At 49.6% G+C, this 23223-nt stretch overlaps 6 protein-coding genes across 32 annotated transcripts in view; 1 reads left to right on the top strand and 5 right to left on the bottom strand.

Annotated features, from left to right (window-relative positions):
* Positions 1–213: 213 nt before the first annotated feature.
* On the bottom strand, positions 214–5622 carry LOC125957135 (protein germ cell-less). 5 transcript variants are annotated; one of them, XM_049689620.1, is made up of 5 exons: positions 4660–4756; positions 3288–3430; positions 2757–3075; positions 2317–2689; positions 214–2255 (listed from the first exon to the last, which is right to left on the bottom strand). In XM_049689620.1, exons 3-5 carry the CDS (start codon positions 2891–2893, stop codon positions 1098–1100), a joined length of 1668 nt encoding a protein of 555 aa, XP_049545577.1. In that variant the 5' UTR covers positions 2894–3075; positions 3288–3430; positions 4660–4756; the 3' UTR covers positions 214–1097. The 5 variants fall into 5 exon arrangements, with proteins under 5 accessions (XP_049545577.1, XP_049545573.1, XP_049545576.1 ...); XM_049689616.1 differs by lacking the exons at positions 3288–3430; positions 4660–4756 and adding an exon at positions 5435–5622; XM_049689619.1 differs by lacking the exon at positions 3288–3430 and having other exon boundaries at positions 4660–4739.
* A 485-nt stretch (positions 5623–6107) lies between these two features.
* Positions 6108–7343, bottom strand: LOC125957175 (60S ribosomal protein L27). The gene is made up of 3 exons (XM_049689667.1): positions 7270–7343; positions 6657–6881; positions 6108–6584 (listed from the first exon to the last, which is right to left on the bottom strand). Exons 2-3 carry the CDS (start codon positions 6873–6875, stop codon positions 6393–6395), a joined length of 411 nt encoding a protein of 136 aa, XP_049545624.1. The 5' UTR covers positions 6876–6881; positions 7270–7343; the 3' UTR covers positions 6108–6392.
* Positions 7344–7853: 510 nt separating this feature from the next.
* LOC125957118 (probable histone-lysine N-methyltransferase CG1716) lies at positions 7854–17044 on the bottom strand. Of its 2 annotated transcripts, XM_049689565.1 has the most exons (7): positions 16881–17041; positions 16032–16817; positions 12648–15932; positions 9634–12577; positions 9330–9562; positions 8536–9249; positions 7854–8446 (listed from the first exon to the last, which is right to left on the bottom strand). In XM_049689565.1, exons 2-7 carry the CDS (start codon positions 16632–16634, stop codon positions 8267–8269), a joined length of 7959 nt encoding a protein of 2652 aa, XP_049545522.1. In that variant the 5' UTR covers positions 16635–16817; positions 16881–17041; the 3' UTR covers positions 7854–8266. The 2 variants fall into 2 exon arrangements, with proteins under 2 accessions (XP_049545522.1, XP_049545521.1); XM_049689564.1 differs by having other exon boundaries at positions 12648–16817; positions 16881–17044.
* Positions 17045–17090: 46 nt separating this feature from the next.
* Positions 17091–19415, top strand: LOC125957142 (mitoguardin). Its single transcript, XM_049689627.1, has 3 exons — positions 17091–17571; positions 17644–18513; positions 18585–19415. Exons 1-3 carry the CDS (start codon positions 17524–17526, stop codon positions 19200–19202), a joined length of 1536 nt encoding a protein of 511 aa, XP_049545584.1. The 5' UTR covers positions 17091–17523; the 3' UTR covers positions 19203–19415.
* A 119-nt stretch (positions 19416–19534) lies between these two features.
* LOC125957151 (dynactin subunit 2) lies at positions 19535–21209 on the bottom strand. Its single transcript, XM_049689639.1, has 4 exons — positions 21092–21209; positions 20196–21026; positions 20026–20128; positions 19535–19953 (listed from the first exon to the last, which is right to left on the bottom strand). The coding sequence occupies exons 1-4, from the start codon at positions 21125–21127 to the stop codon at positions 19766–19768; spliced, it is 1158 nt and encodes a 385-aa protein (XP_049545596.1). The 5' UTR covers positions 21128–21209; the 3' UTR covers positions 19535–19765.
* Positions 21210–21357: 148 nt separating this feature from the next.
* The window catches only part of LOC125957119 (patronin), a 46433-nt gene continuing 44567 nt past the window's right edge, over positions 21358–23223 (bottom strand). For 21 of the 22 annotated variants that reach the window (XM_049689566.1, XM_049689567.1, XM_049689575.1 and 18 more), the window contains one exon: positions 21358–23223. This exon is cut by the window's right edge and continues 1113 nt beyond it. The gene's annotated coding sequence lies outside the window, so the exon portion shown is untranslated. The other variant, XM_049689569.1, reaches the window with a different exon arrangement.

Genomic DNA, 23223 nt, shown 5'->3' with positions numbered 1-23223 from the left:
TTCCCCAATACCTGTCGAGCCACATTGTTGCCCATGATTTGAAAAATAACAGAATAAAACAGTGAAGCACTATATGATCCGAAGAAAGAGAAAACAAGGATATGTAACAGAAAAAATTGCAAAATAAAGAACCGAAAAAAAGACCAAAAGCTATGAATATAATTTCTTTCGAAAGGTATACGTTTAACTTGAAGCTGGAAGTTTTAATTCATGTATAAAAATTCTGCCAAAAAACAGATTGATATTCTGTTTATTAGGTTATCATAGTCGAACCATAACACTGCACACTGCGAGTAAACACCGATTTAGCCTTATCCGTTAGCGTCTTATGATTATGCTCAATATTCTTGATAATATAGAGTGCAAGCAAAACACGGGGCCCTTTTTCTTACTTTCAAACTGTAAAGTATTCTATTATTTTATGTTCCCCTCATTTCACATTTAAAGGCTTAATAACTGGTTTCGAACTTCTAAGTTTAGTGGTAATGTTGAACAGTTATTAGACTTTCGCATTATTGTGGAAGAGTATAACTTAAATGTTGGTACAAGGTGGTGCTATTACTTTCTTATTCAATGGCGTCAACATGTCCTTCCTTTTTGTGCGACAATACCACTTGCCTGCCTATTATTATGCTCAACTGTCGCCATCGAGAATCAAGTCCCTGCTATAAAAGACCTTGAGTGGCTTCGTGGCACTAAGATCTCTGCGCTGATCACATTCAACTTTTTAATAGACTTGCTACAACACACGCTAGAGTATCGCACCCTTTTCGAGAACTGTCGCCGTGATTGTAATGAATGTTGAATTCAAAATCATTTAATGTTCAACTGACTTCATGATATTACTCTAGCTATCGCATTTGTAAATATATATATAAACTATCTTTTTGCGTTAAATCTATCATTAGTAACTGGAAAAACTTGAAAAAATCTTTTAAAAAAGATTTTTAGAATAATGGCACCATCCGATTCTCCGTTTATTGTGCTTTGCTGAAGGTAGAAAAGAAAGACTCGCTGCTATAAGTACACTTACGCCCTTCCGATCAGCTTCACTCGACCCGTAATATTCGGGCCCTTGCTTCGTAGAATACCTCCAATCAGGAATCATTTACCCATGCCACCCGTTCACGCAACACACTACCACTGGGGACCGGCACTTCGACTAGCTCCAAGCTGCGTTCTGGGATCGTATTGCTTGATCTCGTGGCATCTGCTGCGGGTGTGTGAGGAGCGTTAGAACAGCCGCTAGATCGTTCTGATCGTGCACGAGCCTCATCCTGACCTAAGCACTCAGCCACTTCATCGTCCACCAGCTGTGGAAGCTTACGGCGTTCTCTCTTCTCTGGCGGTGACACAAGCATCATATTCACGCAGATAAGCATCGGAAAGGTGAGGGCACGATCGTACACAGCGAGTATCGTTTCTTCGTTTTTCTCGAGCGAAATCGTCTGGATCGCGGTTTTCTGTTCATGCTTGATCTGTCCGAGCTCATTCAGCGAGGCCAGTGAAATGCGTATCATAAACTGACGCTTCACCTGCAGACTCAACAGACGCTCATGCTCCGTCCGGTGGTGCCGTTTGATGCGCAATGTTCGCGAGTCCGAGAACAGCATCAAGTCGAGCCCATAATGAAAGCCCGTCCAGCGCCACTTTTGCGTTACACTTTCAGGCAAAATGCGACCACAGCGCATGCAGGACTCCAGAAACGTTTGCTCATCACACTTGATCTCCTTCTCGAGCGACATGTCGACCGACAGTATACTGTTCCACTGTTCCAGCAGCGGCTCGTGCAGCCAATCGGACGGAATGATGTTGTCCTCCCTCAGAACGCGCATATCGACATGATGGTTTAGCAGGTACCGCAAACGAAGCGCACGGAATACACGCTCAAACGGGGCACCTTCGGGTGTTCGTAGAAACGGTACCGCACTGGTACGTTCGATGAAGTACTTTTCCCTCATCGGATCATTCTCAGTTTCGCCAGTGACTGGTGCTGACGGGGTTGTGAGGTTTGCAGGAAACAGCTTTAAGGTCATCCAGTATCGCAGCAACGTGTACAGGTAAAACTCTGTTTGCATCACGTACAAATCAGCACTCGTGATCAGCTGCTCCATCAGCTCTACGCTGATAAGCCTCAACGTATTGGCCTTCTTCCGGCAAATGTTCAGTAGATTCACAAGCAACCAACCGAACGTAAACTGCTTCACGCGTTTCACCCCGTACTCACAGGCTGCCTCGTAGTAAAGCACAGCCGTCTACAAAAAAGCATTACGACAGATTAGTCCAGATCGTGAGTCGTCCTATCGTCTTACTTACATCAGCACAAGTCGTCTCTACCATCACCTCGGCGCATCGATCGATCAGACCATCGAGCTGGAACAGTGTAGCCGTTGCTAACGTGGATACGATTTCCTTTGGGTCCAGTACCACCTCGTCCATATAAAGGGAGCCAAAGACCGAGTACAACGATTCCAGTGTGATCTTCGGATCGATAATTTCAATATGCACATAGTCCTTGTCTGCTTCACGCCACGATCCATTGAACATGCTGGCAAAATATGGACTCTGGCTAAGGTAAACCTTGTGCAGATGCCAGTGTTTACCGAGCGCATGTACGGTTATGTCCGAGTTGCGCTCCTCCTTGAACAGCGCCTGATAGATGTACTTGGCGGTGGAAGTTAACTTTTTCCTGCAATTGAAAGCAAACATTAGCATCTCAGAACGCTCCGGGCGTACCATCATAGTTTACTAGTTACCGTTTCGGGCCGTGAAGAGATTGATCCAGCAGATCACTATCGTTACCACTCTCGTCCCCATCCGTCTCATCTCGCTTGCGCTTACGACCTCGCAATGATTGCGAAGCATCGCTTAGCTTATTTAACACATTTCCCATTCTCCTAGTTGCTTAGGCTGCAAACTGCAGCAAACCACACTTGTTGGGGCTTGTCGTCTAAATGCTAATGAGAAAACCAAGAAGTTGTTCCTAGAGTTCAACGTCTGGGGGCACCCCAACCACGACTGTACAGCTTGCCAGGGAACGCTGGAGTGTGAATTGTGACAACTTCAGGAGCGGTTCTGAAATGAGAACGAGCATATGTGATGTGAGTGTTTCGAACGATCGAAGCAAGCAACCCAATGTACTGGGATTGATGGGACGAAGGGGCCAGCAATGCATTTCCACATTTCCTTTTGCATCCCGGAGGAGATCCCGACCAAACAAACACAAAAGATCATTAATTTTAGACAAACAAACAGAACTTCAGCCTAATTCAAGTTCTTCCTCGTACCTTTGGAACCTGCGAAGCGACAGACACACTCCTAAATATACTTTTTACGATCCAGCGTCTGTTTCAAGTATGGTGAGGTACCGCCATAGAGATGATGTTCACCAAATACAACGTACGAATATATCACCGAGTCAACCAGACAACTTTGTCACCAAAAAACACATAAAGAGGAATTTCAAGAATTTGCATATGCGAGAATTATGTCTAAGTTCACTTCGATGGAAATAGATTACATTTCACGCTGACACGATTACTGACACCGGAGAATGGAGGGATAATGTTGTCTTGGCTTCGTTAAATTCGTTCTATCAAGGCAGAACGTGAGAGGAATGGAGAAATTCTTCTTTGCATCTCTTCCCCGTGCTTCCAGTGATGTCACCGTCCACTCCACGACACGGGATCAGCGAAGAAGAAATAATCGACAAAGTGGATAAATACGCTGTCCACTTCCACCGTCGAGCACATGATGTCACCTAGGAATGCGAGTTGAAGAAGTCCGACCAAGCAAACCCCGCGACTAATAATACAGCAACCAACGACGTAAAGCGAACATTCAAAATCAACAGAGCACCCAGCGGAAAGTACTAGGGCACTAAAGCAAATAAACCAAATGACCCAGCATGACTGTTTATGCGTTGCATTAGTGACGACGCCAACCGTAGAAGCATCGCGCAGCATAAAACGTGGTGGGGCAGGATGGCACGACGGCACGCACACGTGCAACGGTGGAAACCGAACGACCTCGACCTAACTAGCGAACAAAACCAGCGCATAGGGGCTATACCCTACCATCGCAGTTGGCCAAGAGAGGAAATGGACTACCCATTCGAAGGCAACGGCGCTTGCTGCGTTTGGCTTGGCCCTTCGCTGTTGTCTCCTAATTCGGGAACACACTAGCACACTTTCCGCGCTGGGTGGTAAATTCAAACACCTCACAACCAGTCCCGGGGCACCAGCAGATCAGCTGTGTGGTAGTAGTGCCACGGGGTTCCAAAACTGGCCGCACAATATCACGCTCTACTCGGGGAGGTGATTGTGTAACCAAGCAAGCAAGCAAGCAGATCAATCCGGCGTTCACATTCAAACAATCGGGGTGGCGCTCGCAGTAGTATTCCATGCTCTACTGTGAACACCAACACCGGCGACCGTCGTGATGTCATCCCGATGCAGCAGCGGCCCCATCTGGTCGCCGTGGAGACATTCAAGCTTCTGTGTAGGCGGTACTGTGCGTGCGGATGGTGGCTGGGTGGGATCGACTATTTACACACCAAACAGCGTCCGCATGACGGCATCGCGGCAGAGGGGACTCAAATAGAATTGCCGGGCTTTCACGAGTATGGAATGAAAATTGTCTAGCAACGCGGATGCTTACCACTAGTACACGGAACTCCTGCGCTTTATAAAAATGCTACGTTAAATGCCTCCACTTGGCTCACATTTACACTTGAATCCGTAATTTACCACAGAGGCACTTGCTACTTGAGAACTGGGACGATGGTTGCCTGGATCGATCGCAAAATGCAATCGTGAGTCATGCAGCTTTGTGCATTCGCCAGGCAGATGTGCGCATCGCCGTTGCCAAGGTTACGGTAGCTTGAGATGGGACATGGAAAGTTGGCAGCATGAATTTGATGTCGTCGTAAAATGGTTCAATAAAGCGGTCATCGGGGAGCGCTTGAACCAGTTTTCTTTTTCAAAAGCCACTCGCATTTTAACCGGTTTCCGCAATTCAACGGGGAGACCTCAGAGCGTTCTTATCTGTCCACGAGCGGCAGTTTGCGAGTCGCAAGATAGCAGCCAGATCATACGATCAGGCGATTATGTTTGTCGCTGGGAACTAGAATTCGCACAGGTCAACGAATTGTTTCACGCTTGTGCGGGATGTGCGGGTGGATTGTTCTGTGCCGCGCCATTCACTTTCTCCCCTTCCCTTTTGCTTTCAACTCGGATCTATTTTTAAATTATTTTTCTTCGGAACCTGATGCCTCCTGATGGTGCTGTTGGCTGCGGCCCGTGAGGTTCATTCATAACACGGGCTGGCGTTGTAAAATCGAACAAAAAACTGCACAATATCGATCCACACTCGTTCTCGCAGGATGCGAGGATTCTCGGACTCCTTTATGATTGCGTTCCCCCATTTTGTTTACCTTTTCCTCTCGCACAGCTGTTCAGCAAACGACGGAATACGCCGTTCAGGCACCAGCTCTGCTTTTGCGAGAAGCGCACACACCTTATCGAAACGCACTTTGGATTATCACACGTGAAAATCGTAGATTTCACTCCCAGTCGAAGCAAAACGCACGAAATGAAAAGCAGCCAGAATGTTTTCGCAAAACCACACAAAAAAATACGAGCCCGCGAGTTCCACGATACAGATAAAGTCATAGCACTTTTCTCGCCGCCATATTGGATTTTGTTATTGACAGACGGAAGACACGCATAGACTCGTCAATTTTTTGTCATCAATATTCTAATCGTCACGAAGCTGCATCAATAAATTGAATCAGGAAATGTCGAGACCCTGTTTCCGTATTCATACGAAAAGAGGTTGTATAATCCAACCAATCATCTTCATCACAGAACAATATAGATTAAGGACAACAGATTAGCGTGCCTACTTGATTTTGAATTTCCTTTGCATGTTTAGCTGCCACGAAACCTTCCAAACAAAAGCAGTTATGGGATAAAAATTGAATGAAAATGTTAAGGCTCCGACAGACATTGGTGAAAAAATCGATCCAAAGCGTATGTGAACAGAAAAGTAGACACGATGCTTCGGATAAAATGCCAAAGGGCACTGGGTGCTCCAGGTCACGGGGATTCAGTTTTTCATTAACACGAATTTATTGATATTCCACTCGTGCCAAACCGATCGAGAACTGAGGATGTTAGGATGTTCTCCGTTCGCAGGCGTTGCTGGCTGCTTGTCCTTTGGGAAGTATGTTCGTTGGATTGAAAACTCCACACGACACACGTACGGCTCACCCATCCTCTACACCCACCGGCAGACAAACACCAAACACGCCAGCAAACCCCGGCAATCATCACACCGAATCGAACGAAAATCTCGTCTCTTACTTTAGCCGCACGCCTTACAGGGGAAAATTAGAAACGGAGCTTCTGGAAGAACCACTTGTTCTTGCCGGTCTTGTGTCTCTCCTCGAACTTGACACGGATCTGGTAGCGGACCTTCTTCCGTTTGACTGGATCCTTCAGATCGGCGGCGGCATACTTGCTGTCGATGCTCACATCTGGCACGCTGTAACGCGTTGGCATCAGATGGTTGTAGTTCAGCATCTGCGAGGAGGGAGAAATAAACAAATGAGATCGAATCCATCACGGATGCCACTTAAATAATGCCTGCCTTACCTTGATGAATGGCTTTATCTTGCAGCGCTTATGGATGCGCTCCTTGGTCATTCGTCGCGACACTCGACGCGGGTAGCGATCAATGCCTGCAACCAGCGCCTGGCCGAACTGCTTGTCGGAGGTTCCGTCGTCGAACGTCTTCATGATGATGGCCTTGCGACCGGCGTACCGTCCTCCGAGGACGAGTACCACCTTCCCTGACTTCATAATCTTACCCATCTTGGCCTGCAAACAATAAGAAAACAACAAAGCAGTCCACGATTAGCCATCAGGCACTTTTCTAGAGGGAGCTCCTGCGTTAGCACAGATCGAATCGAGTGAAATGGTGTTCCGCCGGCACAGGTTTCCACTCATTCCGCCACACGCCAGATACCCCCCCAACAAACGACCACGGGGCATCACGAGCGCAAGCACACATCCACGAACCGGGAAGAGGAGGATCAGGTTAGCCGCAAACCACGCAGTGTTTTACGCGTAAATTTCAACCAAAGCAACCAAACGTTCGCTTCCACTCGCTTGCTCGTCGTGGCCAGCATCATCCGACGCCATCGGAACACCATTTTCGCTCGATTTATCGCCGCTTTTCAGTAAAATTAACGCCGAATTTACTCACGCAGTGAAAATGCGTTCACCTCGCTGTCAACGGTTGACCGGAAAAAGAACTAGAGAGAGACAGCGAACGTTGACGTTGACAGGATTGCGCCGGGATGCCAGCGAATCGCGCCGGGCTGCCAGCAAATGACAGCGCGGCGGATCAAAATGTGCACCGGAGCTGAACATTAGCGGAAGTTTGAATCGGCGGTTTCCGCAACCCGGAGCACGCTGACCGATCAAGCCACACACGCTGGCGAGCCGGTCATCTAGTGATCGATTAGCTGAGCCAGCTTCATTCCGTACATCCCGTTACCGTTTTGGTAGCGTATGCGCTGCCACCAAAGCTCAGTGTGCAGAACACTGTATACTGGCACGTGTACAGGCATCTGTGCACACAATTTGGGCCGAATTGCGCGTGTCGCCTTGACATATTCCTTTTGGGAGATTCAAAAAGATTAATATCAGCTAGACGAGTTACACGAAGTAATTTACTAGACCTGTAAACGAAAATAAGCCACCATTTTAATGAAACAGTGAAGTTAATTTAATGCAGTAAACGGCGTTCGTTTGGAAGCTAGACGCGTGATGGACAAATCACTAGAACAGTCGCAAACATCTGAGTAACCATGTACCGGGTCGGCAGATCAAAAGACACCAGTAGTACAAAGGTACATTTTATTACGGTCGTATCAGTATCAGTTGAGTTACTACATAATTTACACACAGTTGGAGAGAAAAAATGTTTCGCGCTAAACCGCGAACTCAGTCCTTACAAGTGCAAGAAATTATACATGCACGCAATTGTCTTAATGTTAAATTCAATTTTAAAAAGTAGTCGAAATAATACGATTGCAGCGTACACTACTGCCAACGAGTACGCAGAGGCAGAGTAGCAGACTTTGTCCAAGCATACTGTGTCACTGGCGTTGCTATGGGAAACACATTCAGAGCGTTTGCTGTACGGTCGTGGTGACCGGCGGTGGCAGCAGCTCTGGATGCTTTCCCCCGGGTTCCTCTCAGAGTGTCACGTTGGCATAGTCGAGCTCGTTTTCTCCGCGCACATACACCGCACCATACTTGGCCATGTACTTCTTGATGAACTCCCGCGCTTTCGTTTTCACCGATTCCGTCACTTCCAGCACGTGCACCGTGTTATCGCAGTGCTTCAGCTCCTTCAGCATCACAAAGTGTGTTAACTAGAAACGCAGAGACAGAGAGACAGAGAGAGCAAACGGTAATAATCATTATCACGCCGAATCAAACGCCATCCTACGTTCCTACGTACCTTTCGTGCAAGATGTTTAAAATCTTCCGTGTTCGTGATGCGCCCAATCGGACAGTTCTCCTTCCGATAGCCACTCAGGTGCTGCACAATTACGCCCGCTATTTCGACGCGGAACTTTTCCTTGATCTTGCGCGCCTCCTCACTGTTCAGCTCTCCCTTGTTGGACTTTTTGCGCTTCGGCAACTTGGAGCCAGCGCCTGCTGCGGTTGCTTCACCAGAAGATCCGGCCCCCGCTGCTGACTCATTGTTAGCCTCTTCGGTTTGCTTTCGCTTCTTACCCAATCGCTGCTGCACTTTCTTCCATTCTTCGTACGGAGAGATCTTCTTCTTTTTCGTCAAAATGTCCAGCTCATCGACGATACACTTATCTTCGACGATCTTGTGCGACACGACGAGATCGTCATCGATCAGAGAGCTATCGCCAACACCGCCAACGTTGATGGCTGCTGCCGCACCAACGCCGCTACCGCTGACAACTGCTCCAGCACTAGCCCCAGCACCACCAGCAACGATCACGTTACCATCGGCTGCGATCGTTGCGATGTTCGATTTGTCCAGTGGTCCACTGAATGGGCTATCAGCGAGCGTTTTATCGAACATGGTGCGGGCACGTAACCGTTTCGCTTCCTCCTTTCGTTTACGCAGTTTCTCCTTCGTCTCTTTGTACCGTTTCATTTCCATCTGTCCGTACTGCTTGTCCTCTTCAGTGCGAGGCTGTAAGGAGAGAAAGAGAGAAAGGACACGCAATACAGTCATCGTTCGTGGTACTTGATTCTACCGAGAGTGTAACTTACGCTGATAATGCGCGCTTGAACCAACTTCAAGCTATGTTTCCGCCTTCGCCTCATCGGTAGCTGCTGTGAGGCCGGTGTGGTCTGCTCTTCCGTGGCGCTAGCTGCTGCAGTGGCCGATTCTCCAAAGATTTCTTCGAGCGTCAACATTTGTGGTGAACCGTCACCGGATTCTTGCTTCGGAACCGGCTTCGACATACTATCATTCATATCATCCGGTTTGGCTAGCACATCGTCTGCAAGGGGGGAGAGACAAAGGGCAGGGATTTCAGGGACAGTCTGCGGATTTATGGCAAAAAAAACTCACCTAGATTAAAACTCGATTGTTGTTTACGCTTCTTCTTTAGCAACTGCTCCAGTTGCTGCGTCAATTCCTCCTCACTCGAATCGCACGTATCGGTGGTACTGGAGTCGGAACTCATAGAAATGTCCTCATCAGCGAACGGGGCATCCCCGGCCGCTCCCTGACCCGTTTTCTTCGGTGGTTCCCACTGGGGTACGCGATCCTTCACGTGATAGTAGTACAACCGACCACGATCATCAATCGCAAAGCGCCAATAAGCCGGCAGCTTGATCGGTGGCAGCTCGTAATCCTCCGGGTTCGTCGACATGGGCGGTGGTTGGATCTTGAAGTACGCATGACTGGGCGGTGTCGGCAGAAGACGATCATCCTCAGAGAAATACTCGCCGGTGGCCGGATTCATGCGCACCGGTATATCCATCGGTGCGGTCAGATGCGGATTAAGTCCGAACCGGTAGCAAGCGTTCTCGTGCATTAACCACATTTCCTTCTTCCGCCTTTCCGCTTCCTCGTGCGCAACCTTCATCTCGAACAGCTGCCGACGTTCCTGCTTCGAAAGATTATCCTGCTTCAATGGAGGATATAGTCCCAGACCACCGCCGCTACTACCACTGGTACTGCTGCTGCCATAGGGTACCGGAAAAGGTGGCCGCTTCAGCTTACTCCCCGGTGTAGCACCGCTACCGTATGGAGGCGCTCCATCCGCCCGATCGTCCAGGGATCGGCGTCGCTTCGGTTCTCTCGAACGATCCCATCGGCTGCTATCACGATAACGATGCGAATACTTGTCATGATCATCGTGATCACCCAGTCCGAGCCCCTGATCCGCCTCACGCTCGTGTTCCTTCATCTGCTCGATACGCTCCTTCTTCGGAATGCGGAACACCTCCTTCAGGTTGGTCCAGCTGATGAGCAGCTTGCAGGAAAGAATCCGTATCTGCGTACCGAGACGTCGCTCCTCGGGAGCGTTTTCATCTTCCGGCTCGGGGATTATTATATCAGATAGCAAACCACTAGCGGCTTCAGCTGCTGCAGCTGTAGTCGCCGCTGCTGCTGCTGCTGCTGCTGCGGCCGCAGCTGCCTTTTCCTTGTTCTCCACCTCCTTGTCGCAAGTGCTGATGATTTCCTTTAGCTTGCCAAGATCGGCCAGCTTCAACAGTTCCGGCATATTCTTCAACACATCCACACTCCCAAGAACATCCTTTTTGAGAGATTGCTGCTGCTGCTGCTGTTGCTTAGCATCGGTTCCCTGCTGGCTCGTGTTGCTGCTGTCACTGCCTGCACCATTGCTATCACTCGGTGAGCTTGTCCTCGATAGCTCCTTATCGGCAGATTCTCCTGCCGTGCCACTTGCGGTCTCAACGGTAACCGCTGGTACCGGTGCAGGCACTGGCGCTAGTACAGGCGCTGGTACTGGTGCTGGTGGTGGCGGCGGTGGTGGAGGTAGAGCACTTGCTTTGCCCTTCTCCGGACGTGACCACTTCTCAATCGTGTGAAGAATCTTGCTATCCTTTAGCATCGTTTTGTTTGGAATCGGTAATCTATCGAGCGTGTCCAGGATTTGAATGCGGAACTTTAAATCCTCGATCGCTTCCGTCGACTCACAGATCCAGCCGTACAGTAGCCGCAATCCGTGGTAATCCAGGAACAGTCGACGGCACGCCAGCTCACCACTCTGGAGCAATGTCAGCAGTCGACTCCGTGACTTAATGTCCTTCGCTCGCACCATTAATCGCGATAGCTTCAGCGTGTGCGCCTGGTTCTTTAGGCCCGTCTTGAGCAGAATGTTAATCTCTTCCTCCAGATCGGCATCCTCGTGTAGTTCATGTAACAGCCGGCGCTTCTGCCGAACGGCCGTACGGCGTTTGCGAGTTTTCTTCGGTTTCGGTGTGGTTGGAACTGCCGGAGTGGCCGTCGACGATTCCGTGGTACGTTTCTCATCATCCTGTTCCTTGGCGCTCGCTTTCGATGCTTTTCCCGCTGCTGGCAGTTCTCCACCGGTGGCAGCGGCTCCACGTGCTCGATCCTTCTGCTCCTCATCACTGTCCTCCTCTTCCTCTTCTTCACCTTCCTCATCATCTTCATCTTCTTCTCCTTCCTCCTCATCCGTATCTCCTTCCTGCGTCGGCTTGGCACCGATCCAACCACGACAGTTTTCCGCCTCACAGAAGCACTTCTGTGCTTTACGACCGTACCGCTGGAACTGGTAATCGAACGTAATCTCCTCGCCCGGCAGGATGTACTTCGTGCTGAAAAATCCAATCCTTAGCTCCCCGTTTACGGTCCACTTTTGTGTCTCGGCATTCGGATCGCAGGAGTGATTAATGAAGCGCGAAATGTTACCCTTCGTCGTAGCATCGATGATACCGTCACTGCGCAGGGCCATGAAGTAGTAATGCTTGTTCTTGTCCCGCGAGTACGCCTCGGCTCGCTGATCGAACTGCGAACCATTCAGCACCTCCCCGACGTACTCCATGATGAACTCACCGGGAGCGATCGGTGCACTCGCCTGAATCCCGAAGCCTTTCTTCTCCGTACGAAACACTTGGCAGTGGGCGTATTCTTGCCGCTGAAACCGACGATTGGTGCAACGTTCCCCCACGGTACACCGGGAACCACACTCGATCATCAGCAAGCGATTGAGACAATCTTCACCACAACCCATCTCGCCCCGTTCAATGTCCTCGTGCGTTAGGAAGCAATCGCAGGTCATCTTCTTCGCTTCACGGCTTACGATACGATCGCTGTAGTAGATATTCTCCCGGATCGTCTCGAAGCGGCTCAGCTTTTCCTCCATATCGCGCAGATACTCCTCCGAGAGCTCATTGTTGGCGCTTTCACCCTCGTTCGCAATCACTGGCCAATTCGGACCACTGGCTGAAGCACCAGCACCACTATGCTGTAATGATGGATCAGGAGCACTTCCTGTTCCATGCGTTCCGGCTCCATCCTGTGAAAGAATAGCCGAAATATCAATCAACATGTCGTCGTGAGAGACATCCCTTCTTGAGAATGCTTACCGTGCTCTTCTTCAGCAAACGATCCTTATCTCGCACCAACCCATGGCCACTGGTCCGCTGCTTCTGGGAGCTGATCGATTTGATACGTGTCGAGCGACGGATCACTCCATCATCCGTGTAGCTCTCGATCAAGCGCACCATATCCACACGCTGTGAGTGAGGATCATCGGTAGCGGTGGTGGTGGCGGTGCCGGTGGTACCGATGCTGCTCGGTAGTTCTGGAACAGCCGCCAGTGGTTCGGGTGGTTCCGGTGGTGGTGCTTCATCGTCCCAAAGCATGTCACAGCTCGGTGTACTTACACCACTGCGTACACCGGAATCATCCTCCGATGGTAGACCGCCACTGCTCGCCATCGTCCCTTCGCCATCGGAAAACCCAATGCTATACTCTGATCGTACCGTTTCCGCTTCGCTAAACATTCCTTCCTCTTCCTCGGTCTTTAGCGCAGTGGATTGTGGCTCGGATAGAGGTTTAACTTCCGGTTTCTCACTTTCCTCGATCGTGGCCGCTTCGATGGGTGTATCGAGAGGCGGAGGAGGATCTACTGGAGGTTCTGCTTTAACTTCGACCTCCGGTACAGGCGGTACGGTCGATGGTGGTGGCACCTCGACGGGATCCGTACGTACGTGCATCAGCTTGACCTCATCCGGCTCCATTTTGTACATCTTAAGTGATGCTTTTGTGACAATCTTCGGAGCCGCTTCTGGAGAGGGTTTGATGGGATCTGGAATTGGATCTACTACTGCGATGGATGGCTTTTCATCGGGAAGGGTTTCTACGATAGGTGAAGGTTCGACAACGAGTTTCTTATTCTCTGGACATTCCGTCGTCACAGGAACCACAGATGGTGACACCGGTTCGGGCGGTAGCGGCGCTGCTATCGTCGCTGGTACGGTTTCGGTGGCGCTGGTTTTTGAGGATTTTTCTGTTTCCTTGCGATCTTTCGATTTGGACTTTTTCATAATCGAACGATCACGAGTAGCAGCTTCCGATAAGAAGCTTGGTACAATGCTCTTCTTCGGCGTCACCTTCGATGAACTGCCCTCTCCCCGACGTTTCTCTTCCTCTTCCTTGGCACGACGTTCCTCCTTTGTCCGTTGTCCAGGATCGGATTTGCGTGGCGCCGATGAGCTCGATGATTCCGATTTGCTGCTCTTGTGTTTCGAACTGTGGTGATGATGGTGGTGGTGATGGTGCTGTTGCTTGTGCTGTTCGAGTTTTTGTGAGGAAGATGAAGATGAGGAATCGTCTCGATCGCGCACATCACGACGCCGTGGATCGTCACTCGAGGATTTACGTGAAATCGGTTGCATCTCTAGGGCCTGCAGTTCGGTGTCGAACGATTTCTTCGGTTTATCCGCTCGGATCGGGGTGATCAGTGATCGCTTTCGATTCGATGGTACCTCGGTCGGTGCCACAATCACTTTATCACCAGTTTCCGCCTTCTTTTTGCTTCCTTCAGGTTCCACCGTAGGTTCCAATGAGCGATCGCTCGTAGCGCTGATGCTGGTGCTATGCTTCGGATCGCTACTTCGTTGATCCTTTTCATCTTTACTGGCACGGATCTTCTCGAGATTGCGATCTTTCGAGTCGGTTCGCTTTCGTCCTTCCTCTTCGGCCCGTTTCTTATCCTTCTTCCGCTGCCGAGCGTCACTTTCATCACGAGATGATTTCTCCGGTCGCGAGCGATCTTTGGAAGATGAAAGTTCCTTTGATGATTTATCCTTATGCTGCTTCTTCGCTGGAGGCTCTCTGATCTTTTCGTGGCGTTCCTTTTTCGGTGTCGACAGTTTAACCTTGGCGGGTCCTTCTTCCTTTCGCGACTTCTCGTCCAACCTCTCGGTTGCTGCTATCGGCTCTGGTCCTTCGTTCGGTCCTGAAAGTTTAGCAATTGGTTGCGATTCCACTTTCTCCATCGCTGGCTCAGCTGGTTTTGGTTCTTCAACAATAGTTCCGACGGTCGTTTGAATGGCAGGCTGTGCAGCGTTGTCGATGAGAGTGGACACTTCGATTGGAACTGTTGTAGCAGCCGGATCGGTGCTTTGTACGTCTACTTTAGCTTCCGTACCTGACGGATGTTGTTCGGCAATCGTTGTTGAATCATCCTGTATCAAAAGTGTTTTACTATCGGCATCCGCAGTCACGCCTACGGCCGGCGGTTCAATCGATACTTCCAGCGAATGCTGCTCTTCTACTGTTTCCTGTACGATCTCTTCTTGTACTACCTCCGTTGAGGTGCCTTGACCGTCCGCAGCCGCGACGGCGATCGTTTCTTCCACCAGACCAGAGGTATCCGTTTGAACCTCACAAATAGCTTCCTCACTATCTGGACTACTGCTTGTTGATAGCACATCAGCGATATCCGGCAATAATCTTCCAGATCCGCGAGAACGCGCACCCCGTGACCTGCTACCACGACCGCGCCCGCGTCCTCTGCCTCGTCCACGACCACCGCGTCCACCACGTGATCCTCTGCCACCACGACCCCTTCCTCGACCACTCGATCTCACCGGGCCTTCCTGCCAATCCTCGTCACTCAAATCCATATCATTGATAATCTCATCCGCCTGCAGCATAATAATGTCCGAATCTTCTCCAGTATCCGTTGCACTATCGCCGGCCAACGATGAAGGCGTTTGTTTCCTTGCCGTTACTTTGATTACTTCCTCTTCCGGATTCTCTTCTACACTTGCACCCGCGCCGCCCACCGGTTTGTACGATCTTCGTATGAACGTTGAGCCGGCGGGTCGTTCCGCAGCTTTGCCAATGCCCGTACCACCACCTCTTGGCTTACGACCTCTGCTCGATGAAGGTCTTTTCGTTTGCGTCACTGTGGCCGATTCGCACGATTCCTGCTGACCCGGGCTGGGGCTGGCCGCGATGCAATGCAAACTATCGTCATCCCCGAACACCGTCCCATCGATCTTGAGCGTTATCAGCGAATTGTTTCTTTCCTCTGGATGAGGAAGCTGAATCGTTTCATCCGCTGGATCGACATCCGTGATATCCAAGAACGCGTTGATTGTCGCTCTCTTTTTGCGTCCTCTGCCTGCACCGGGTGAAGTGGCACTGTTGCTAGGCATTGCCGTTGCCGCCTCCTTGATGGCGTTCAGCTCACGCAGGGCAATCGCTGCCGCGCTTGGTCGTCCTGGTTTGTTGCCGGTGCCTGATGATGATGGGGCCGGGGAACTGCTCGTGGATGGTCCTGCAACTGGTGCCATGGCGGGGGACGCTGTTCCTGCTGCTACCTTGGGTGATTTGCTACTCGCGTACGTACGCATGGGCTGTTGTGCGAAGAAGAATGATGATGAATCTAGGTCTGCCGCAGTGTCTCTCGACAGCGAATCCGGCCACGGGTTAGTGCCGTAATCAAGGTACGTTACCTGACTCATCGGCAGTGGTGCATCGACAACAAAATCACGAAATTTGTTCGTCACCTTTACCTGCCGTTTTGATTTTCTCGTAGCACCGTCGCCTGCGGCATCGTTATCGCCCAATAGGACGCTCTCGTCCTCGCCGCACTCCACCACACTTTCCACCATCATCATCTGCTGCTCTTCCGGCGCCTCCTGCGATTCCTCCGTAATGCCGCCATCACTTTCAATCAGAACGTCCTCGCTGCACTCGATGATTTCCTCTTCCAGCACCTCGATGAGCTCTACCTGCTGCTGGTCATACGCCACCGACATTGAGGACTCCTGTGAGGCCTCCTCATCCGTATCTGCTACCGGCGGTGTCGGTGTCGTCACCACCGGTGATTCCATGCGTACCGCGCGAGCAACGCCTCCTCTCCCGCGGCCTCCTCGCCTAGCTCCTCGGCCGCGACGCCCACGGCCACGGCTTGTGATGGCCAGAAATTCCTGTACCGGCGTCACGGATGTCGATCTTCGGCCACCACTCAAACTGTCCGACGATTCGTCCACCACGAAATCTTCGAATTTGCTGGTCGCACTCGCTTGCGCTGCGCCTCGCTTCGGGCGTCCCATTTTGTCGATGCTGTAGTGGCCACTCGGCTTCCCTTTAGCCAAACCTTCTTCACGGCGGTCGTTCACACCGCATCAATCGAATGGCGGCGCCAGGACCTCCTGCTCCTTCCCGATTTTCACGCTCTTGTTGTTCACGAAATGTTTATTTCTGCTTCTTCTTCTTCTTGTTCTTCTCAACGCCGGCTGTTAAAAACAACGCAGGAACTGTGAAAAAGGATTGCAAGTCTCTTCTTTTTACTGAATTACCTGCTCCGATGTTGAACTGCGATCTGCAGCATTTACCTGATTCTTCGGTTTTCCAACAGCATCTTCAGCTTTTTAGTGAAAAACGGAAATCGCGAAATCCAACAACAACTCGCGTTTGTTTTGGTTCAGCAACTGTCAAAATCGATCGAGTGCGTGCCTCTCCCACCCCTCGTGACGTAAACCACCCTCTCCTCCCTTGGTGGTCCGCACGGCGTTTGGCCTCGATTCCTCGCGGTTACGCACTCCGGAAAATCTGAACCACCGCGAACTTGTTGGGAGTGCACGGTTTTAGCTTGGACCTCTTCTTCGCAGGAAGAAGAAGAGCGATCGAAAGTGCGCGCGAATAAAGAAATCGAATGTCCTGCCGGATATCCGTCCTGTGATACCCACAGCAGAAGGAGAAATCGCTCGAAATTGCGCCGGAACGCGTGTGTGTGCTGCGGAGAAAGTGGCCAGCGCCGTGTATTTTGTGTTTCCCTTTTTGTTCGTTTCTGACGCCAAAGTTCGTGTGTACCCACACCCCCGCCAACCCCATTCATCAAACCCCCGGAAAATGGGATCAAATTAAGACCAAATTATCTGTTAAAGTTAACATTTACCAACCTTACTCGATAAGATCATTAACGCCAGCTCGAAGGACAAAATGAGTGTCTCAAAAATTCTTCCAACAAACATATTTACCTCGCAAAGGGTTCGTATCCGTAGCTCTGGTTCCAGGCCATCCGCTTCACATTGGTGCCTTCTCCTTCTTCCATCGTTCCAGATTATCATTTTCTCCGTTTCGGCCGGAGTAGCACTGCTCGGTGCACTAGCAGCATATCTAGGGAGGCGAAGAACTGCGTTACCACCGCAACGACGAATTCGCAAACCATGCAATCGACGCACCAGAAACAGCGTACGGAGCCCGAACGATATCGTGTCCGTTGCAGGATCGCGCGTCTCGGCCCGATCGTACAGCCCTAGCGGATCCGTCCATGCCGTCTCGGATCGAATGTCGCTTGCGTCCGGATCACTGGCAGCTGCCGGTGGTGGCACTGGTTCGGTGGCAATGGCAGCAGCCCCAGGTTCGATCATCGGCAATTCCTCACCACTTTCACCGCAGCAACTCGGTGTCATGGGTATGGAAGCACTCGAAAACGCTGTAAGCTACTGGGAGGATGCGTTAGCGGGGCGCGACGAAATGGACGGACTACCGGGACGGTTTCTGCCCGACCAGGAAGAGTTCTGCCGCGAGCTGCAAAGTCTACTAGAAGCTGCCTACACGCTGCAGGAGCAGGGTGAACTCCTGTTCCTAGACGAGCGATCAGTGCTGTACCGTGACGAGGGACACAAGAAAGCGATCACCGAAAATGGACTCACGAACGGACACCGTTCCGGATCGGATCCTAACTTTGATTCGGCCGAAAGTTTCGCCTCCGCCCTGGAGCAAGTGGCCGACTTAAGGGAGTTTGAGGATTATATGGACTCGACCGATCTCGAGCGGTACCCACTGTACGCGAATGCGATCGCGATAAACGACGATCAGCAGATTCCGTGCCGGGAGCTACGAACCGATATGGTTGGTTGTGCTTCCGACATCGAGTACCTGGCGAAGCTGCACTGTATACGGTTAGCGTTTCAGTTGCTGTTTAAGGTAAGTTGCGTGATTCAGATCAATACTAAGCTGTTCTAAACTCACCTGTTCATTTACCCCCTCCCGAAAAGGATCCCAAAAATGGACGTTGGGTAGCCGATACGGGACGACAGATTCTAACCGATCTGCTGTGCCTAGGTGACAAGGATCCGAAGGATTTCCTCGTCGCGTACGAGACGATGCTCGAGTTTCTGCAGAATCCGGCCAGCTGGAATGACATCGAGCTGGAGCTGGAGTCGCGCAAAGTCAAGGCGATGACCTTCTACGATGTGGTGCTTGACTTTATCATACTGGACGCCTTCCGCGATCTTGATTCCCCACCGGGCAGTGTGCTGGCGGTCATCAATAATCGCTTTCTGTCGAATAGCTTCAAAGAGAGCGCCCTGACGACGGCCGTCTGGTCGGTGCTGAAGGCCAAAAAGCGATTACTAAAGTTCCCGAACGGCTTCATGTCGCACTTTTACTGCATCACCGAGCAGCTATCGCCGCTAATGGTGTGGGGATTCTTCGGCCCCAACGAAACGCTCAAGGAGGTGTGCAAATACTTCAAGGAGGAAACGATCGCTTTCCTCGGCGATATCTACAACTTCCAGAAGTGCCGGTACACGACGGTGGAAGAGTTGGCCCAGGACATACTGGAGTGTATGAAAAAGCGGGCCAACAACATTGCCGTCAAGTTCAACCAGTAATCGTAGTAAGCAGTTGGCACCCTCGCGGCTCCTTCGCTTTTACTTTAGTATGGTGCAGGTGATGACGCGGGAATGGTGGTTCGTTGTGTAAAGTGTTGCTCTGTTATGGGGTTTCTTTAAAATTTAATTTCTAATTTTTCTTTTAACCAGTTTTTGCCAAACTTTACAAAACCACGTGCTCAACCGTGAATAAAAACAGACACCAATAGTAAAGTGTACGTTGTTTGTGTTGGTGCTAAATGAGGCTTAAAAAGACATTGTGGCAGGATACGGCTGGAAGGTAGTGGCTTAGCTTTAACATTGGAAGAGAAAAATACATCCATTGTAATGGAACAGCAGCGAATCGCTCTCATTTTAGTAAGCATTTATATTTTCGAATATCTTACTTGTTAATCATTAGTTGCTGCATTGACGGGTATTTTATAGATTGCGTGATTAAATTAAATATAATTTATCCTCTCAATTTGCTCTATCCAAGGAACCGGATGTAGCATCACGTTTTTAGGGGATTAGAACAACGAAAAAGGGTGGAATTTAAAACTGAGAATCCCTATCATCAGCATCTACTTAATCGTTTGCTGCAGTTTGCTCATGCGGTCTTCCAGCTTCTTTACTTCTTTGTTCACATTCTCGAGATTTTGCGCGAACGCTTCCTGCACGCCCGTTAACAGGGCCTTATTACCCGCTACACCGTTCAAGATGGACGCTTGAGTGGTTTCTAGCTCGGCGAACAGCTTGCTGAAGTTGGTTGCTATAGAAAAGTACAGGAAAAGCGGTTAGAATGAGCGAAACAACCAGGCGGGTTACTGGAACGGAGACTCACCGTATTTGTGCAGGGACTCGAGTGTTTGCATGCGATGAAGCATATCGGGAAGGATCTGTACGATCGGTTCGGTGCTTTTTGCAATTTCGTAAAGTTCCAGTATCTGAAAAGAGGAAACTACAGTTGCTTAATCGAGTTCGACAAACTACCACACCGCCATCGACACGAACCTTCTGCTCTCGGTTAGGATCCTGCCCAGCGGCGTTCGATTTCTCCTGGATGCTGTTCATCTGCTGCAGCAAATTGTTCAACCGTGTTTCGACCGTGTCCAGCTGGGAGGGTTGCAGTAGTGCTGCCTTGGCCGAAATGTTCTGCACGGCCTCGATCAGATTCTCCGTGCCCGTCGTTCCGGCCAAGCGACTAATGCGTTCCGGCTTCGTACCGACCGCTACCTCCAGCTGATGCAAGCGGTGCTCGAGCTGTGCGATCCGTGCGCTTTGCTTCAGCTCATTGGCCACCAGTTTCGGATCACTGCTCGAGACCACACCGGACTTTTTGTATTCCTCGATTTGCGCAATCAGCTTCTTGGCCTCCGCTTCACCACCTCCCGATACGACCTCATCACCAATCACCTGTTCGAGCTTCAAGCTTTCGAGCACCTTCTTGGCGGTGCTGACGACTCCGAACACCGTCTCGTAGGACGCTTTCTCCTCCGCCGTTCGCCGTGTATCGGCCCGGGATGCTTCGATCTCCTCCATCAGCTCGTTCATCTCGCACTTCAGCCGATGGCAACGTTGCAACGGGGTCTCCCGTTCACCCTCCCCGGCCAGCTCGTAGTCCAGGCTGCGGGCATCGTACCCGAGACGATTCTTGCGCCCGATGGGGTCGGAAAAGTCCACGTCGCCGACGAGGTACTTGCCCTTGAACTTGCCGATCGAGTCCTTGGTGGAGAGGTGCAGCCGCTCGATCGCATCGTTCACCGGTTCCTCTTCATCGTAATCCGACGTGTTATCCGCCTCGTTCACGTCGGCCGTCTCATAAACATCTGGTTGGTCATGGGCCTGCAGGAGAAGAGAAAGCTCGAATCCTTTATCACACCCCGTTTGCGGTGGCCACAAACACCTACGATGTACGGCAGATACTGGAACTTCGGGTCAGCCATCCTTTGGGATCGAGAATTTAGTGGTAAAATCGGGAACAGAAAGGCCAAACCCCAGAAATGATCTCACACACGCAGAGGAACAACAAATGGCGATGACGTCACAGCCGCCATTTGACGTTTGGAATGGGCGGGTGTTTTCAAATGTTTGATTTAACCGTTTTCAAACCACGTTTCTTTGTGATATTCTGCACTCCAGTAATCATTCGCAACTTATTGAAATATGTTATTTATTGATTTAATTATCGTACATTCACAGGCATCCAAGAATCTCCAAGATGTTCCCGTACCGTTCATTAACGTCTTTGTTCATTCTTTTACGCATTTCGTTCAAATCCACAGCGTAGGATCTCTTACTAAAATCAGAGCGCGAAATCATAAACTACCTTTCCACCCTTTTCAACGGTCCTTTTCTGTAAACAGCAAACCAAAAAGAATCCCTCGGCCAAACACAACTGTGATGCTACCCCCACGTTTGATCCTTTTTCTCCAGCGCTAAACTTTGTTTAGTTTCGAAACATCACTTAACATTACTCTTATTCACTTTCTCACGTTCTCATGCTATCCTTAAAACAATTACATGTAAATTCCCCCCTCGAACCACATTAACTCCACCCAAAATGGAAGGGAATTGTTTTGCGTTAACGACACAAGAAGAATACATTCTAGCATAGCACTACCGCTCCGCATCGCAACTCATGCTCTCAGTTGACTCCTCTCCGGGGCTTCGATTGGACTACTACGAGTTACGCTTTCTTAGATTCCACTGTTTTATTAAAATATGTAATTGTCTAGAATGCGCTACAATAGAGAGAAGGGTAGGCTTTGCCGGATTAAAGAACAAAATTGTTGCTACAACAGGAAGAAGTTCCAGGTGAATCGAACCTCCAACAATCGAAGCAATCATCACGAGAGAGAGAGAGAGAAAGCTCTTAATCTTTGCTAACAAGGATGTGTCATCGTTTTGTGTAGTAATTGGCTCTGTTAAACCTCTATTAATGCCGAAAAGTTCCAGCTGCCAACGATCGGTGTGCAATGATAGTATTCAAATTGAATGTGCCTCGATTTTGTTTGCAATTCAGCTCCCGGCCTTGTGCTCTAGCGAACATTTCATTAACAAAAGGTGAACAAAAGAAAAAGGAAAACAAAGAACCATTATTAATAAAAACGATTATATTTGATCTTTTTGCATTAACTTAAGTATTACAAAAAAAGGAGAAAGGGAAACATCCTCTTTCTGTCCCCAGCTTGCCTTGTCAAAGCCTGTCTGCTGCAATCAACTGATTTGGACTAATTCTCGATTTCATTTCATTCTCCTTCAAAGGGGGTGTTATCAATTCCAACACCGAACGGCATTCGGCCGAGTTGGGATGTGGTAAATGGGGGTGAGTGATTAGACAAAACATAAGCGACTATATTACAGAAAAGAGATAGTTTAACAAACAGTAATAGCAAGCGGCTCCATGCTACCCACTTCCGGTTGCTATGGAGCCCATGCATACGGCTTGAGTTAGTTTGTCTCAAGTATCTATAGAGAAAGAGGATTCTAGTAACCAGTCTACTTCATCGTATATGCCTTTTTGTTTGCTGTATGTCATGTGCTATCAGCTGTTGAAACAATAAACGGCCGCTTGTTCATTTATGTGATAGCGGCTTTGGGTTTTGGATAAGAGCAGTCTTTAAATAAAAGAGAAACAAACTTGAAAATATGACATGTTGATAAAAAGAAAAAAAGGATGATACGAATCGAACAAATAATAGAAGGATGTATCATAATTAGTCTTTAATTTAATTCTTTCGATACCATTTTCAATGCAACCTCGCATCTCCGGTTAATTTCTATCATTGCGTTCATCGTCTGTTCGCTTGCGTTTAACAATTAATGGTTGTTGGTTAATAAGTTACTTGCGCGTGGCGTTTTTTCTTCTCTGGGCTTCACGCATCCATATCCACACAGCTAGCCACATTATGTCTCTCCGCCTGGTCGCCCGATTATTAGTAGCTTGTCTTGATCGGTTCGCCTATTCTTTCTACGCTACAATAACTATCTTCTCTTTGATTCATTCAAGTTACTTGCAGTTGTAAACTATAAGTTAGAT

The sequence above is a fragment of the Anopheles darlingi genome, chromosome 3 (genome assembly GCF_943734745.1).
Source record: "Anopheles darlingi chromosome 3, idAnoDarlMG_H_01, whole genome shotgun sequence".
Lineage (NCBI taxonomy): Eukaryota > Metazoa > Arthropoda > Insecta > Diptera > Culicidae > Anopheles > Anopheles darlingi.
The sequence above is the reverse complement of the archived record's forward strand: the minus strand, read 5'-3'. Positions and strand labels throughout refer to the sequence as shown.